Here is a 17397-nt window from a genome sequence, read left to right on the forward strand (position 1 = left end):
ATTGATTAGAGGTCCTTGGAACCAAAGGATTTTTTAACTTTTACTAACCCAGCACATTTGTGTGCTTGTATTGAAAGAACAGTGGGAAATTGAAAATACACTTTCATGTTGACTCTGATGAAATCTAAGTGCCAATTTAATGGCATATCCTTGAATTTCATGTGGGATTGAAACCGTATGTTATGTGTATCAGGTTGCTTAGTCTGCACTAGATGTATGCTATGTGTGTGCGCTTAGTTGACTTCAAAATATCATCTTCTGTTTTCCTTAGCAGTAGCAAGACTGTTTCTACTGCTGAATGGACTAGTTTATTTCTGCCTTAATTTCTTTTAGCCCTTGGGTATATAATTGACATCACCAGTTGGAACCTTTAAAAGAAAAATAGCATAGAAGCACTCTAAAAACATTGATACTGATAGTTCCATAATGGATTAGTATCAGATTGAAATTATATTGCTCAAACTTTGTGAATAATCTAAAAATACCTAATAGATAATTTACTTTCCCCAGATTTATTCTCAAAGTAACCCCGGGTGTATAAATTCAGTGTTAACATCAATAAAGGTGAATTTTTTTCATAGCTTTGAACATATAATGCCCCTGAGGTCAGAACAAAACATTAAATAGACACAGGCTTCCAGGTTCCTAAACTCATTTTATTTGCTTCCTTAAGTCAGTTGCTGATGATTTGCACAACCAAGAAAGATAAAGAGAAGAAACTTCAACCAAAGAGCAATCTGCTGGGGTGAACCCTTTAAATTCCTTTTGAAAACATGTTACTACTTTTGCAAAGATTTTAATTTATTTCCAAATATCCCTTCATCTTGTTGCTGCTTTGACTTATCTTTAGTGCTGTTGGAGGTTGAAAAACAGAATGAAGGGATTTGATATAAAAAGAAATGTGAGTAGAGAAGTGTTCATGCTCAGTAAAATAAATACGCAGATGGTACACGAGAAATCATCTGTTATATCTTATGATCTGGGTTAGTTTAGGGAAAGATTTAACTATTTGAAAGGTCTTCTTTCATAAACTAATAATTTTTAAATTTACATAATAGCCTCAATGTCAATTTTTTTTTAAAGGTTTATTTATATTTAGTGAGAGGGAGAGAGAGAATCCCAAGCAGGCTCGATGTTGTCAGCACAGAGCCCGGCACTGGCCTTAACTCATGAACCATGAGATCATGACCTGAACCAAACTCAAGAGTCAGATGCTTAACCAACTGAGCGACCCAGGTGCCCCCCAGTGTTGATTATTATTGCATGGCCAAAAAATATATGTAATCGAGATTTTATATATAAAAATATATTTAATATATAAAGTTTACATATAAATAAATTTATAAAAATACTATAGTTTATAAAGTAAGTACATTATATATAATTTTTTATGTGTGGTATATATATAATCTTGATCACATTATGGGGATTTATAAATTTTGTTTTTGTTTGCTTATACCTTGATAACATAGCATAACAATAGCAAGTTATACAAGAGTATAAGTTTAAGTGAACTGAGTTTAGGAATAACATTTGCTGGGGCACCTGGGTGGCTCAGTTGGATAAGTGTCCAACTCTTGATTTTGACAGATTCAACTCTTGAATCTGACAGTTCATAGGATTAAGCCCCGTGTCAGGCTTTGCACTGACAGTGCAGAGTATGCTTGGGATTTTCTCCCTCCTTCTCTCTCTGCTTCTCCCCTGTGTTCTCTTTCTTTCTCTCTCTCTCTCTCTCCCAAAATAAATAAATAAACTTAAAAATAAGAATTGCATTTACTGACATTCAGCTGAAGTAATATTTGAATTGTGTCTGTGTGTATATATGTATATACATAAACATATACATAGGTAGATAGGTCAACTGAGTTAAAATTTATGACACAGGTATTATGGGCCACGAAACAAATCCTTATTGGAAACTGACATTCAATTAGATTTTCAAAATCTGAAAATACTGGTTAATTCTCATATATGAAAAATTTATAATACTCACATTAGATAATTACCTTAAGATTTTATTAGATTTTATACATCTCCTTTATCAAATTGAACTTTGTTGTGTCATATGTCAGATTTGAATAGTTCTTACCCTATTAGAAAAATTTGTTTTAAAAATGTAGTTTAAAATTTTCTAAATCTTAAATTTCAGTAATTTCTGAGAAAGAAAATAAGATCTTTCATTCTTTATTCCGAAGACACAGATATCTTTTGTAAAATAGCCACTATTTGTAACACTAAAGTTTTGATAATTGTTAAGCAATTCAAAGAAAAATCTGATTTTTACTAAGTTTTTACTGACATTTACTAAATAGTAAAATTAATAATCTTTTACAGATGAAACCTAATTTTAATCTCAAACATTTTAGAAATTATGTAAAATATATATATTTAATGAAGGTATTTTTTAAGAAGTTTTTTGAGTATAGTTGACACGTAGTGTCACATTAGTTTCAGGTGTACAACATAGCGATTCAACTTCTCTATATGTTATGCTGTGCTCACCACAGATGTAGCTACCATCTGTCACCATTCAACACAATATTGACTATATTCCTGAAGCTGTGCCTTTTATTCTTGTGACTTATTCATTCCATAACTGGAAGCCTGTACCTCCCGCTCCCCTTCACCCATTTGCCCTTTTTCCCACCTCCAACCCCCCTGGCAACCATCAGTTCGTCTCTGTCTTTATAGATTTGATTCTGCTCTTTGTGTGTTTATTCATTTGATTTTTAGATTCCACATATGAGTAAAATCATATGGTATTTGTCTTTCTTAGTGTGACTTACTTCATTTAGCATAATGCACTCTAGGTCCATCTGTGTTGTCTCAAATGGTGCAGGCTTATCTTTTTTATGGCTAGGTAATATTCCTATGTGCACGTGTGTGTGTGTGTGTGTGTGTGTGTGTGTGTGTGTGTACCCCACATCTTATTGAAGGCATTTTTTAAAAAAACTTTAGAGTGTTTTAAATATTGTGATGTAAACACCTAATATAAGCACCACCACCTGCAAAGCATTAATACCAACTTTCACAGCGAAATATCTGCTATTTATAGGATACTGAAAAAACATTAAAATGTATAAAATGTGTCCCTCTATAGAGACCCTTATAATCAAGAGCAATGAACGGATTCTTTTTAGACACTAAATTCTGTACAAACAAGATCAGTTTTGTTTCATTTACCAGGATATCCCCAGAATGTAGCATAGTGCCTGATACATAGTAGGTGCTCAGGATTTGTAGAGTCAGTGAGTAAATGGAAGATTAAGTGGAGTAAACAAGCATCTCTTAAAAAGAGTATCCTTTTTAAGTTAATGAGCATTGATGTGTTATTCAGTAGTCACTTTCCTATTTTAATTTTTCCTGGTCCCTACCATGAATGGATATTGGTTGGTGATAGTATGTAGGATTTAATTATTTGGTTGATGTAAAACAATGATATTTCAACAAACCTGCAGTCTTCCATATTTTCCTCCAGATGGAGCTCCTTTATACTTTCGGTTAAAAAAAAATAGGAAACTTCAGATGACATGGCCACTTAACATTTCTACATGTGATATTTCAGAATTGCCATCCATTTTTTTCCCCACTATATTATGCTTTACCTTTCTCTGTATAAATTTTAGAAATAATCATTCTTTGTTAGAAAGTCAGGGGTAAAGATATATATAATTTATTTGATTCCTTTATATTTGGAATTTTAAAATGCAGAGGAAATTATAAAATAATAAAGAAGAAAAAACAACTTACTATGAAATCAGGAAACGTGGAAATTAGATTATTTGTGAACTCCATAAGAACAAACATCAAATCAGTCTTATTTACCAGAATAATAACTTTTCTAGCTCTACAAGTTTTATTTGAAATGGCCATTGTCCTTCTTAACTTGCTTTATTGATTCCATTGCCCTGCTGTATAAAAATGTGGCATTTTTTGGATGTTCCTCAAAATTGGCAGGGTGGTCTGCCTCGTCAGAATTTCCTATCTAATAGTAGACTTTGTATGAACTGAGGATTCTTTTTGATAGTCCTTACCCTGGCAGTCTGATAATTTAGAGCTTGGTGGGTAGATTTCTGATGAATAAGAATAATGTTAAAAATATTTTCTTAATATAAAGAAACAAACAGTAGCAATCTCCTTATGGGTACACCTTTATATATTTTAATAGTAAGATGGACAAGTTAGGCCCTCCACTTCGAACTGGAAGACATGTGCAAAGGTTGTATGACAGTGATACAAAATCAGACAGTGCCATCAAAAGACATGAGTTATTACCCATTTACAAGTAAGTATTTGTAACTCAGTTTGGTTAATCTTTTTCAGATATTTCCTTAAAGGCTTTATGTAATTGAATATTATAAACTTATACATTCCTATACTTAAAAAATCTTTCTTTAATCATTTGTAAGCCTAGAAGTGCTAAATAATCTTCTAGGTTTTAAAACACTGATGTTAGATGAGCATTTCTGTTGTTCCACATAAAGCTGGTTTTAGCATACATTTGTTTACATTAAATTTTAACTTTTAGAGGATTGAAATAGCCACCTTCAATAATTGTTATTTTTATGAAGCTTTCTTTTAGGAGCAATATTTTTAAAAAGAGAATAGGGGATATTATGCCCTACATAATGTGTAATATTCCTGTATTATTTTTTAGTTAGATAATGAATTATTATAAAAAGGCAGAAAAAAGATTTTAGAAAACATTTGGTCCACGAATTCTCATCCTTTTGGTTACATGGTTACAAATAACACATGAAACTGGGAAAGGATAAGACACTGCCAGGTACACTCCCCTCTCTATACTGGCCTAGAAAGCGGAGAAGAGTGGCAAGTGCTGATGGCAGTCATCTTGGAACTCTTCCACATAAGTCTTCAGGGTTTTCTTTTTTTTTTTTTTTTTTTTTTTTAATTTTTTTTTTAACCTTTATTTATTTTTGAGACAGAGAGAGACAGAGCATGAATGGGGGAGGGGCAGAGAGAGAGGGAGACACAGAATCGGAAGCAGGCTCCAGGCTCCGAGCCATCAGCCCAGAGCCCAACGCGGGGCTTGAACCCACGGACCGCAAGATCGTGACCTGAGCTGAACTCGGACGCTTAACCGACTGAGCCACCCAGGCGCCCCAAGTCTTCAGGATTTTCTAGTTTGGGCTCCAACTCCCAAGTCTAGCCCTCTCATTTTAAAATGATGAAATCAGAATCTGATAAATTACTTATTAAAGTTGAAATGTGTATTATTCATCAGAATTCACTTACTTAACTTTTAAACCAATGCCTGCTACAGCATTCTCTTACCATGTATGAAAAGTAAGAATAAATTTAACTAAATGTAAAATAAAGTAAAATAAAGATGGGAGAAGTCTTTGAGATATTAGCAGCAACCATGTGTTCTTTTTAAGTAGTTAGTGATCAATCCTAGAAGGAAGAATTTGTGCCCTGAGCCATTTTCTTAGTACTCCTGTTGCTCTCTATTTGCTCTGAAGTGTATCTCAAAGAAACAGTGACTGGCGGCAAGGTAGAGTAAGTATAATTCCAAAATTAAACTTTCTTTATTATTGTGTGACCTAGGTCAAGCAGATTACAGATACAGAATAAGGGTAGCACTTTTCAAACTCTGGCCAGGAGCAAAAGTGTGCTGACCAAGTGGGACTGGGGCAGCATGTTTTAAGTACTGATCAAGACTGTTTTTCCCAATCTCCTAAGAATGGTTCCTGATACTCAGATTCCACCTCTTAGAAGATGTTACTAAAAGTACATGATTGATATTTCATAATGATGATTCTTGTTGATAATCTAATTTGTCTCTAATTTTAAAACAATTTTCTAATTATTTGAATAACTTCATTGATATGGTGAGGTTATATGTGTATATCTATAGGTGTGTTTGTATTATCTGTGTATCTCATGTACATAATATAAGAAGGTAATAGGATTTCTAGCAAGACTTTGTTTTAGAGCCAAAAAAAAAAAAAAAAAAGTGTCCTTCCTATTTCTCTTCTGACTCTCACTGGAGGAATTGCCATTGTTTGGCAATTAGTTTTTAGAGATTGAATTCCCAAAAAGGTACTGTAGCAGTTCTGCAACATCCCTGGAGGGGCTGGCTATATAAGAGTATATATACCTCATCGCTAGACTGTCAGTCGCCATTTGAAGGGTCCAGGGTAACCCATTCATACACCAAGGTGATTCTTGTCAAAGTCTAGAAATTATTTATTTTTTTTATAGGTTACTTATTTTGAGAGAGAGTGAGTGAGAGCAGGGTCGGGGCAGAGAGAGAAGGAGAGAGAGAGAATCCCAAGCAGGCTCCACACTGGCATCGCAGAGTTGATGCGGGGCTCCAACTCACGAACTGCGAGATCATGACCTGAGCTGAAACCGAGAGATAGACACTTAACTGACTGAACCACCCAGGCGTCCCAAAGTTTAGAAATAACTTAAAGTAACTACTGAAAGCAGCCTCTTTTTGAATGACAGCATTGCATATTGATATAAGAAATGTAACAATCCATCTAAATTCAAGTTCAAATACTGTGGCCATGTTGTAGCTTTGCAGCTTACTTAATTTCTCTGAGTATGAGTTTATTCAACTTTAAGATGGGAATAATAATATCTTCTGAGATTTCTGTGAAGATTAAACAAAGTAAAGTATGTATAGTACCTGGCATCATATTTGGCATTTGAAAAACAGTAGATGTTGTTATTACCTATGTCTATTTTGGAGGTAGCTATTTCAGAGACTGTCTCCAACTTTGCTCGCTAAGGAGGAAGAATTTCAGCCATTGTTTAAGAACTTACCATCTAAAGGAATTTTTAAATGTATTCTGCTTGTTCATGTGACACAACATTGGATATCTCTGAAAAGAGTTGACTAAATCTCTAAAGAGGGAGAAGGAACTAGCTCTTTAACATCTGTTTGGCAACACATTTGAATGTGTCACCTTGGTGAAGTTACTTAACCACTCTTTGCCTTAGTTGCCTCATTTCTAAAGTAGAGTTATTAATACTGTTTACTTCATTGGATTATTATGAGGATTAAGTAAGCTTATATATGAAGGCAATTAGAAATATAACTATACCAAATGTGGTAAGCACCATTTTGTAAATGTTAACTAGTAGTAGTAGTAACAATAATAAAATAGTATTATCATCATCGTCAACTCTTCTGAATGTTTATATAAATTGCATCTGGCATATCATAACTTCTATAAGAAAACTGATGATAGTTAATTTTAGAAATGGGGAACTTAGACTCAAGTTGCCTGCTACTGCCACATTAGTCAGTAGCAATTTGGGTTTGAATCCGGGTTCATCTGAATCCCAAATCTTGTACTTTTACCACTGTATTGTTATTCAACCGTCTAAGCTTTCTTTGATTCCTGAAATTTCATAAAGGGAATTCAGTGATGATCCAACCAGAACTCGTCTACTGATACCAGATAGTCCAGGCTGTGTAGTTGACTAGATTAAATCTTAAAAGGGGGAAATTATATTAACCCATTTATTTTAGTTGCTATTTCCAAGAGTAGGCTTTCATTTATTGAAAATTATTAAATATTTCTTGGCTAATATTTGGCTAATACTGGCTAATATTTCTTGTTTTTTTTTTTTAATGTTTATTTATTTTTGAGACAGAGACAGAGCATGAGTAGGGGAGGGGCAGAGAGCAAGAGAGACAGACTCTGAAGCAGGCTCCAGGCTCCGAGCTGTCAGCACAGAGCCTGATGCGGAGCTTGAACTCACAAACTGTGAGGTCATGACCTGAGCCGAAGTCAGATGCTTAAGCGACTAAGCCACCCAGGCACCCTCTTTCTTGTTTTTTTAACCACATCTCATAATGTGTAACGTATTATTTAGCAGGTATTCATAGGCATTTAACAAATATCTCTATTTTGAAGGAACTATAGATTTAAACTTTTAAAATCCTGAAGCCTTTCAGAATTATTAACTTTAAATTTCACGTAACATATATATATATATAGTTGATTTTATATGCCATCAAGATACTGTTAGTAAATGCAAAGTGCTTTGGATTATCCTTAGCTTTAACTATTTTCAGATTTAAAATAATTACTTGTATTTTAATCTTTTGAATTCACCTCTCTACAGCTTCAAATTATTTTTCTAATCGTGCAAATAAGCAATATGAGAAATAAATGCTTATTATTTTTTATGTTTTCATTATGTCATCTCTTTCTCTCTTAGAACTAACATCAAACCTCGAAATTCCACACCACCTAGTTTGGCACGAAATCCTGCTTCAGGTGTGCTTACAAACAAAAGAAAAACATATACTGAGAGCTACATAGCCAGGTATGTTTAGCTCTGAGATTGTAAGAACTAAAATAAAAATGAATATATGTAGTTTTTTAAGGACCATATACAAAAATATGTATCAGATTGTTAATAGAAAATCTAATTTTCCTTTACTGCTAATGATTTAGTTTGGTTTTTAAGCTGTACACTAAAGAAATAATTTGGGCATAAATAATAGTTTCCTATACCTTGTAGTTACTAATGTTGTAAATGCTTAAAGTAATCTGTTCAGTTTCACTGGATTCATTGGTATTTTATATCTTAATTTTAAGTGCAACATAGTTCTTTTTACCTCAACAAATTGAGTCTTAGACCCTTTATACCACTGGTATTGTAATTTTCAGCAGCATTTTAAAACATTTAAATTCCCCTACTGAGGTTGTGAATATCCATGTACTTCCCTTTCTTATCTGTCACAATATTTGTACAACTTTGACATTCACTCCATGTTTAAGCATATAATGAAATCCTTCCAGTTACAGCTAGTATGTGTGTGTGTGTGTGTGTGTGTGTGCGTGTGTGTGTGTGTGTGTATCAATCACAACTATTCCAGAAAGCTTTAAGGTAATATACAGAGATACATGTTGAGATACAATATTATATAAAAATGTGTGTGTGCGTGTGTGTGTGTATATATATATATATATATATATATTCCAACTATTCCAGAAAGCTTTAAGGCAATATACAGAGATACATGTTGAGATACAGTATTGTATAAAAATGAAAGAATAGGAAAAAGAAAAATGAGAATTAAAAGATAAAGCAAAAAAAGGAATGAAGTTAGTCCACAGCTTAGCCCTTGGCCATAAATTGGGTCCAAACTTTGTAGCAGCCAGAGTACAGGAGAAGAGAAGAGTAGTTACATGATTGATGTTATATTTAAAAAACAAAAATTATTTCTCTTTGAAAGCACTAGTCTCAAGGCCTCAGAAATCTGCCTGTCAATTCTTATAAAAGAGGAACTGAGTAATTTAATGGATAACTTTTTTTTCCAGCTTTATTGAGAAGTAATTGCCATACATCACTGGATAAGTTTAAGGCAGACAGCATGATGGTTTTTTTTACATATATTCTGAAACGATTACCATATGTTCGGTTAACATCCATCTTCTTAACACAGATAGAAGGAAAAAAGCAAAAAAAAAAAAAGATTTCACCTTGTGCTGAGAACTTTTAGGATTTACTCACTTAGAAACGTTCCTATCTGTCACACTGTTTGCTGTAGTCATCATGTTGTACATTACATCCCTAGTACCTATTTATCTAACAACTAGAAGTTTATACCTTTTGACCACCTTCTTCTAATTTATCCTCCCCATCCAATGGATAACTTCTTAACTAACATCTCCACTGTAAATACGGTAATGAATTTCATAGGGTGTTTTAAGATGCCCTCAATGCAGGCCTATAACATGAATTCACCGAAAATTATTGTGATATATATTTGTTATGTATAGGTATATATGTTGTCCGCTTTTGTTATAAGTATATAACATACACAGTTATCCATTATTTAGATTTAATGCAGGGTTAGATTTTCAAGTATCTAAATCCTAGCTGTCAATCTTGGTTGTTACCCTTCAGAACAAAGCACCTGTGGAACTTTCTGAAAATGAACAGGTCCACATCCCTCCCAGAGAGTTTGAATTCTTTGGTTTGGATTTTTAAAGTTTTAAGAGTGATGTTTAGGCATAACATGGAATGAGAGCAATAGATGAATAGGCGAATTACTACCTTTCCAGCTACATTCTTTAATAAACATTGTTTGTCTCAGCTGAGGTTTTGATGCATGTTAAGTATTAAAGAAGTGAACTTAATGTTTCTTGGATTCCTGACATGTGGCTGTACTATGTTGTTGTGTAAGTATAGGGCCATTCTGAGTGTAGAATTAACATTCTCTTATAAAGTAGAAAGCTTAATAAATACATGCGCTTGAATAAAAAGATCATTTAATCTTTCTAAAGAGGTAGACAAAAGAAGTGTCAACAATCAGGGGTAAAAATCCATTAAAAATGAGTTTGGGTTCTTTTTTTGGTTTTCTTTTCTTTCTTTTTAAATGGTTGATATGTGATAGGAAACCCTGAACCTTGTTCACTTGACTTATTACCCTACCCAGATAGAATAATTACAACCATAATAGATGAAGAAATCTCATAGATATCTTTTCCTGCAAGTTTGAGAGACTACATTTTCTGGATGGTTCTTCCACCCAAAATACCTAGAAATAACTACACAAAATGGAACAAATATCCTTTTGAATGTATAGCTTAGCTCTCAGAAAAGTAAAGGAAACCTCCACAGGTAAATAAACAAAGGAAACTAGAGGTCAAATGGGTAAATTAACCCTGACACTGCACTTACATTTGAAGCTTTACTGATTTTCCTGTTGAAAGGCTTGGGTTTTAATGTCATTGTGGGAGAAAGGAGTTGGTTTGTTGGACTTGTACAAAGTGGAGCTTTAGAAACTCAACTTTGCCTTCCCCTCTCCTCATGCCTCTTCTCTAAGCCAGGACTCTTGAAATGCTCATCCGGAGGCACAGCTAGATGTAGTCACATGGTAATATATGACATTTGGCATTGGGATTACTGACAGGAAATAGGGAATGATAGCAAGAAGTGTCAGGTGTGTCTCTTTCCTGGAAATCCTTGCCCCCATCCTGGAGCTGGTCTTTGACTGTCCAAGTGACAGCTTGGGTGTGAAAGAACAAGATCTTATAAGTGTGTGTAGAATCAGTTTAATTGGAAATTCTGTGTCCCACAAAGGAAACGAGTTTCTCACGTAACAGTCCATGGACATAGCTTTCATTTTGTCCTGAGGGATGTCTGGTTTCAGTGGACAGCGTATAAGCTCTATGGCCTGGAAGCACAGCTGGCATTCCACCTTTTTAAAGGTTTTCATTAAAGAAGGCTGGGAAGCTATCCCAGTGTCAGATGTGTCCACAGAAACAAGGAGCTCACCTTATGCTACATTAGGTTATATTAAAATAGAAATGATTATAGCTGACATTCTTGTGACATTTCTGTTTTTAAAGAAAAGTCTTACATGTCACCATTAAAGAGGGAGACTGATACAGAATTCTGTTAAATACATTTTATTGATGTGACATTCCCTTTTATTCCTAATTTTCTAAGTGTTTTTTTAATCAAGAATAAGTGGTGAGTGTTATTAATATCATATATGTACATATAACTAATATTTTTAAATCCTTTAGTCTGTTTATGTGATAAATTGTATTAATATATTTCCTAATGTTAAATCAGTCCTATGTTCTGAAATAAATCTAAAGTGTCCTGAATTGCATGTTTGTAAATTGCATTTGCTGAAATTCTTGAAGATATTTACATGTATTTCCAAGTTAACAGGTAAAATTTATTTTAATTTTATATTATCTTATTAGTTTGAGTTTCAAACAACCTTTGAAAAGAAATTGCAGAATATTGTTTTTCACCTCCCTCTTTTGGAAAAGTTTAGTAGAATTTACCATGTAAAACTGTCCTGAGTCCATTATGTGTGTGTGTACCTACGTGATAAGGAGGGGTAGTCTGTTAATTACTATTTCATTCATAATTTAATGATTATGTTTGTTTAGTGCTAGTTTATTTGAAATCAGTTTTCATAAGTACATTTTTCTAGGAAATCTTTCATTTCATCTGAGTTTCAAATTGCTAGCATAGAATTGTTCTTATAATTTTAAATCTCTGTTATATCTGTAGTTACATCCCTCTTTTATTCTGAATATTGTTTGTTCCTTTTTTGTTGATCAATCTTGAGAGAAGTTTTCTTTGGCATTTTAAACAGACCAAATACTTTGCTTTCTTTATCCTTGTCATGTATTACTCATTCACTTACTCGTTAAAAAAATATTTACTGAGAGATGAGTTTATGTCCAGTACTTCTCTTGATCCTAGCCTAGAGCAATAATAAAACAGATAAAAATCCCTGCACTCAGGGAGCTTACAATCTTATGGAGAAGACATAACATAAATAACATATACTGCATGTCAGATGGACAACAGTTAAAGCAAAGGGGGACACAGAGTTCAAGGTGACAGTGAGGGTGTCCAGAGCCATGAGGGTTGCAGTACAGGGGATAAAGGATGAAAGAATTTGAGTGTGTTAGTGTAACTAAAGTAGAGCAAAGGACCTAATGATAATGATGAGAATTTTAAAAGATACTATGGATACAGTGAAAATAGCATAATAGATTGGGAGAAATTATGTATTTAGTTTTATAATATATGTTATATGTACATATTTATTACGATGTATATTTGGAGGAAAGACCTCCACCTTTCCTCAGGGCAGAGTTCCAGTTTTCTCTGTAGAGATGGTTTTGCAGAAGGGACACCTAAATTTCCATCATGCTCCCATTGTAGTAAATACGTAGTATATTGAGGAGATGCAAAGTGTGGTGGCATTTGTTCCTGAAAGATTCTCATAACAGGGACAAATAAAATACCAAAGAAAACATTTAGAATTTCATTATTAACTAAAAGGGATTCTTTTTTTTTAAATCTAAACTAGAAGAATATTAAAAATGAGGTTAAACAATGTTCTAGTTGTACTTAATATTTTTATGTTGTGTTTTCTAAGGGTTATGAAAACTACTGACAAGAACTTTGTGTTTCCACTTTTTTCCTATACTTCTTCAGGCCAGATGGAGACTGTGTATCTTCACTTAATGGCGGAAACATTAAAGGCATGGAAGGAAATTCAACAGGACACTTACCAAAATTCTGCCACGAGTGTGGGACTAAATACCCTGTAGAATGGGCAAAGTTCTGCTGTGAATGTGGCATTCGAAGAATGGTTCTGTGAACAGAGTCCAAAAAAAAGCTAAGTCTAAAATTTTATGACTGTTGCTGCTTGGACAGCTAAGCACTTCCTCTACTGAATTTATGCTAAAATTATTCAAAATACTTTTTTCAGCAATTTTTGAAGCATAATCTTTGGCTGTGTAATGTGTGTGTGTATATATTTGTGTACATATACTGTGTATAATAAATACCTGATGCCCCAAACTGTGCCATTCAAGGAAATATTCACTCATCTGTCAAAATAATTTCAAGTGGAATCATTAACTTAGGTGTTACTTTTCTGTTATTGTTGTTAAAGCACATGAAGCATACCTCCACAAAATCAAACACTAGTGCTCAGTCCTTCAAGCTTTAGGGATGATCATTACCTTGAGCAAAAAATCAGAACAAACATATTTATTATCGGTGCCTATTTTCAGATAGTATCATAGGATGGGATGCTTGAAATTTTGGAAATGAAGAGAATATTTTTAGTTACAACTAGTTATGTGAGATCATTTCTGTAGAGCTGGCCAACAATTAATTTTATAAATACTAAAAAAGAAAGGAAAAAAGCCCCACGGGTCTAGGTTGTCCTTTACTCGGTATATCATTAATTTTATAATTTAAAGGTCTTTACTCATTCTTTAAAATGTAATTATGCAGTTTCCTTTTTAGAAACACAAGACTGAAAAATACAAATGTGTCTTATTCCAGTCATAACCGAATGATTTTTTTTTACTTCTTTGTTAGTTGAATGTATATTCTAATTGTATCTCCATATTTCATTTTTTTCATAACCTCATGTCTAAAGAGTTTTATTTTACTACTTTTTTTATTTGCAAAGTTTGAAAATAATATAAAATGCATAAATTTCCTTACAAAATTCCACACATTTTTTTCTGTGTAATTAGAAACAATTATTTTTAATAGATTTTAAAACAAACCACCTCACCTAATAAATAATTTGGATAATCATTAGCAATTTTTAAATTTTAATTTCCCTTGAAGTATAGTTAGATGTAGTTATGAGTAGGTCAAGAGAATGTCTAATTTTCCTACTTATATTTTCTTTTTAGTGTTTAATGCCAAAACACCATTCACATCACAGTAAAAACCCCACTGAAAATGCATTGCTTTAATGCATTAGTTGACTTAGTAATTAAACATTCACAAAAATTTAATTATACTTTAATTTTGGCTAAAATGTAGCTTTTAATCATTGTCACTTTCAATGTAACAGTATTTAGCAGATTTCTTTGATCGCCTATGCAGCCATATTCTGTAATTTATTAGTAATTTCTGTTGAATGGAAAGAGCTTTGATCTTATAAAGTTATAAGCAAATCTTTTATAGGCAGTTTATAGCTTCTCATTTATGACTGTGATCAACTGTAAGGGTTAATGTAGAAATTTGTGGCTTACAATTTTTCTGAAATTTATTTATGCTTATACTTTGTAATTGTATTCATTAGTTTTTGGGGGTTTTGTTTTTTGTTTCTGTTTTTGTTTTTCATTCGGGCAGGGTATGTAAACTTGAGATAATGGGAATTGTTATTTTATTTTCCTTATGGTTTCTTTCCTGACTTTTTATTAACTTTTTTTTTTCCTGGTTGTCTTCATTCAGTCAAATTAGTCTTTAAAAAAAGTCCATTTATTAGAACAAGCTGTAATTAACTTAGGAGAATAATGTACGTATTAGATTTTCATTTCTATAATATGTTATTCTGTCTTAATTGTTATAAATCATAGGAAGAACTTTAAACTTTGTTTTACCTGGAACTGAGCACTATTTTTTTTTAAGACCACATAATTTTTGCCCAAGGGGAAGGGTAGATAAAATGAACTTAAACAGAAGTGGCACGTGTTTGTTTCTCACAGAATTTTGCAGTAGCAAGTAAATGTTACAATGTACTACATGGAAAATGAGTTGGTAAAAAAAAATCATCCAATTCTAGAACCCAGAGATTATTATAAATAGTAAGTTGGTGAAGTATACTTATGAATTATGAAACATGTTGTGACAATGTGTTTAAATGCATTTTTATATTACTTACATATATTATTCTCACATTGATTTGTTGTGCAATAGTTCAGTTTATGAGAAATTTTCCTCGATCATTTAGTTTATTTTTATTTATTTTCACAAGTATTTGCCAGTGTGGTAGAATAAAAAATGATTATAAGCTTAAATTTAAAATGTAAAAATTGCTTATATATTATTCTGAAAGTCATTAGCTTGAAAAAGTAAAATTATTATGGTTGCTGTTGTCTGTTGTTCACAGTTTTTTATTATAAATATTGTCTTCATTTTTGAACCTATTCAATAAAGATGAAGCAAAAAAAAAAAAAAAATTCCAGTCGGTCTTTATTAATGTCTTAGCTTTTACCCAGACATAGGTAGAAAGATAAGAGCACACTGAAATATGAAGAAAATATTCAAAGTCTAAATACAAATTTTTTTAAATGACAGAAAGTAGCTTTTAATTGGCCATTTTTTTGTGCCATCAGCTTTTTAAAAAATTGCTATTACTTTACTGAATTGCAGTGTTTTCTGACTTCAAAGTATTCTAAATGTTTCATTACAAGATTTCTAATGCATAGTAAATTCTCTTCATGGCCAGTAAAATATAGCAGTTGAAAACATTAGTGAACTTAAGATTGATAGAAAACATTGCATGTATATTTCGAATTAGGTAATGTTACAGTTAATGGCAAAAAGTATTGGTTTGTCATCAATACTTAGTAATTTTAGACTATCATATTTAAAATTTTAAACAGGAGCTGTCTCTAGTAAAAATATAATCAAATTAGGGGCACCTGGGTGGCTCAGTCGATTAAGCATCCCACTTTGCTCAGGCATGATCTGGCGGTTTGTGAGTTTTAAGCCCTGCATTGGGCTCTGTGCTGACAGCTCAGAGCCTGGAGTCTGCTTTGGATTATCTCCCTCTCTCTGTCCCTCCTCTGCTTGCACTCTGTCTCTCTCTCAGGAAATGAATAAACATTAAAAATTTTTTTAATATAATTAAATTAAACATGTTTGATTTGTACTCAATGCAATATATTTGCATTGTAGGTATATGTATTTTATGTGGTGGATATATTTTTAGTACTAAGATAATTTTTCCAACTGTGTTACTGAATTGAGCAGTAGAAAATCATTAAAACCAAGTTAATGATAGCCACACTTATTTTCAGAAGTTTTTTAGTTAATTACTACTATCAATACTCATTATATGGAAGTTTGCTTGGCTTATACGTGGATTGCTTTTTTTGCCACTAGAGGGTGCTTTTAGATAATTTAATATTACCAGCTTCCAATTTTATTTTAAAGGCCTCTCCGCAACATAGATATATCTATGTCTATCTCATGACATTATGGAGCTTTATAAAAGATAGTTTTTATTCTTCATTTTGTTGTGACTTTAATAATTCGTAAGCTTGTTTTTTTTAATGTTTATTATTTTTGAGAGAGCGAGAGACAGCAAGCAGGGAAGGGGCAGAGAGAGTGGGAGACACAGAATCGGAAGCAGGCTCCATGCTCTGAGCTGTCAGCACAAAGCCCCATGCGGGGCTCGAACTCACAGACCGTGAGATCATGACCTGAGCTGTAGTTGGCCACCCAACCCACTGAGCCACCCAGGCGCCCCCATATGCTGATTTTTAAGAACCTTAATCTAGCTCATTTTAGGCACCATTGTGGTAGTAATTAATAGGAATGTTTAATATTTAACCCTCACATTTTGTTAACAATTTATGCATCTCAAACCTATTACTCAAACATTACCAGATACTCTTTATGCTATTACTTTAATATTTCATTTTAGTTGTACAAGAGTTACAATCTTTTTTAAGATAAGAATTTTTTTAAATCATCTAGCCTAACTTAACGATATTTAATATAGGTGAGTGACATCTACTTATTTTATTTTTTGTTTTTTCTTTTTAAATGTTTATTTTGAGAGGGAGAGAGAGAGAAAGAGTGGAGAGGGGCAGAAAGGGAGAGAGGAAGAGAACCCCAGGCAGGCTCTGTACCCTCAGCATGCAGCCAACACAGGGCTTGATCTCACAAACCACAAGATCATGACCTAAGCTGAAATCAAGAGTCAGATGCTTAACCAACTGAGCCACCCAAGCGCTCCTAAGTTTTTAATTCCAGTTAGTTAACATACCCTGTTATATTAGTTTCAGGTGTACAATATAGTGATTCAACAATCTATCCATACATACATCACACAGTGCTCATCACTGACAAGTGCACTCCTTAATCCCCATCACCTATTTT

The 17397-nt window shown here is 33.0% G+C and overlaps 2 protein-coding genes across 3 annotated transcripts in view; one reads left to right on the forward strand and one right to left on the reverse strand.

Annotated features, from left to right (window-relative positions):
* Positions 1-15366, forward strand: part of ZC2HC1A (zinc finger C2HC-type containing 1A) — a 50180-nt gene extending 34814 nt beyond the window's left edge. Inside the window, exons 8-10 of one of the 2 annotated variants that reach the window (XM_047842909.1) lie at positions 4169-4285; positions 8203-8310; positions 12970-15366. In XM_047842909.1, coding sequence (XP_047698865.1) covers positions 4169-4285; positions 8203-8310; positions 12970-13135 — 391 coding nt within the window. In that variant the 3' untranslated portion in view covers positions 13136-15366. The remainder of the gene's footprint in view (positions 1-4168; positions 4286-8202; positions 8311-12969) is intronic. The other variant, XM_047842910.1, reaches the window with a different exon arrangement.
* The window catches only part of IL7 (interleukin 7), a 94730-nt gene that overhangs the window by 14689 nt on the left and 62644 nt on the right, over positions 1-17397 (reverse strand). The gene's annotated exons all lie outside the window — the stretch shown is intronic.

The sequence above is a fragment of the Prionailurus viverrinus genome, chromosome F2 (genome assembly GCF_022837055.1).
Source record: "Prionailurus viverrinus isolate Anna chromosome F2, UM_Priviv_1.0, whole genome shotgun sequence".
Lineage (NCBI taxonomy): Eukaryota > Metazoa > Chordata > Mammalia > Carnivora > Felidae > Prionailurus > Prionailurus viverrinus.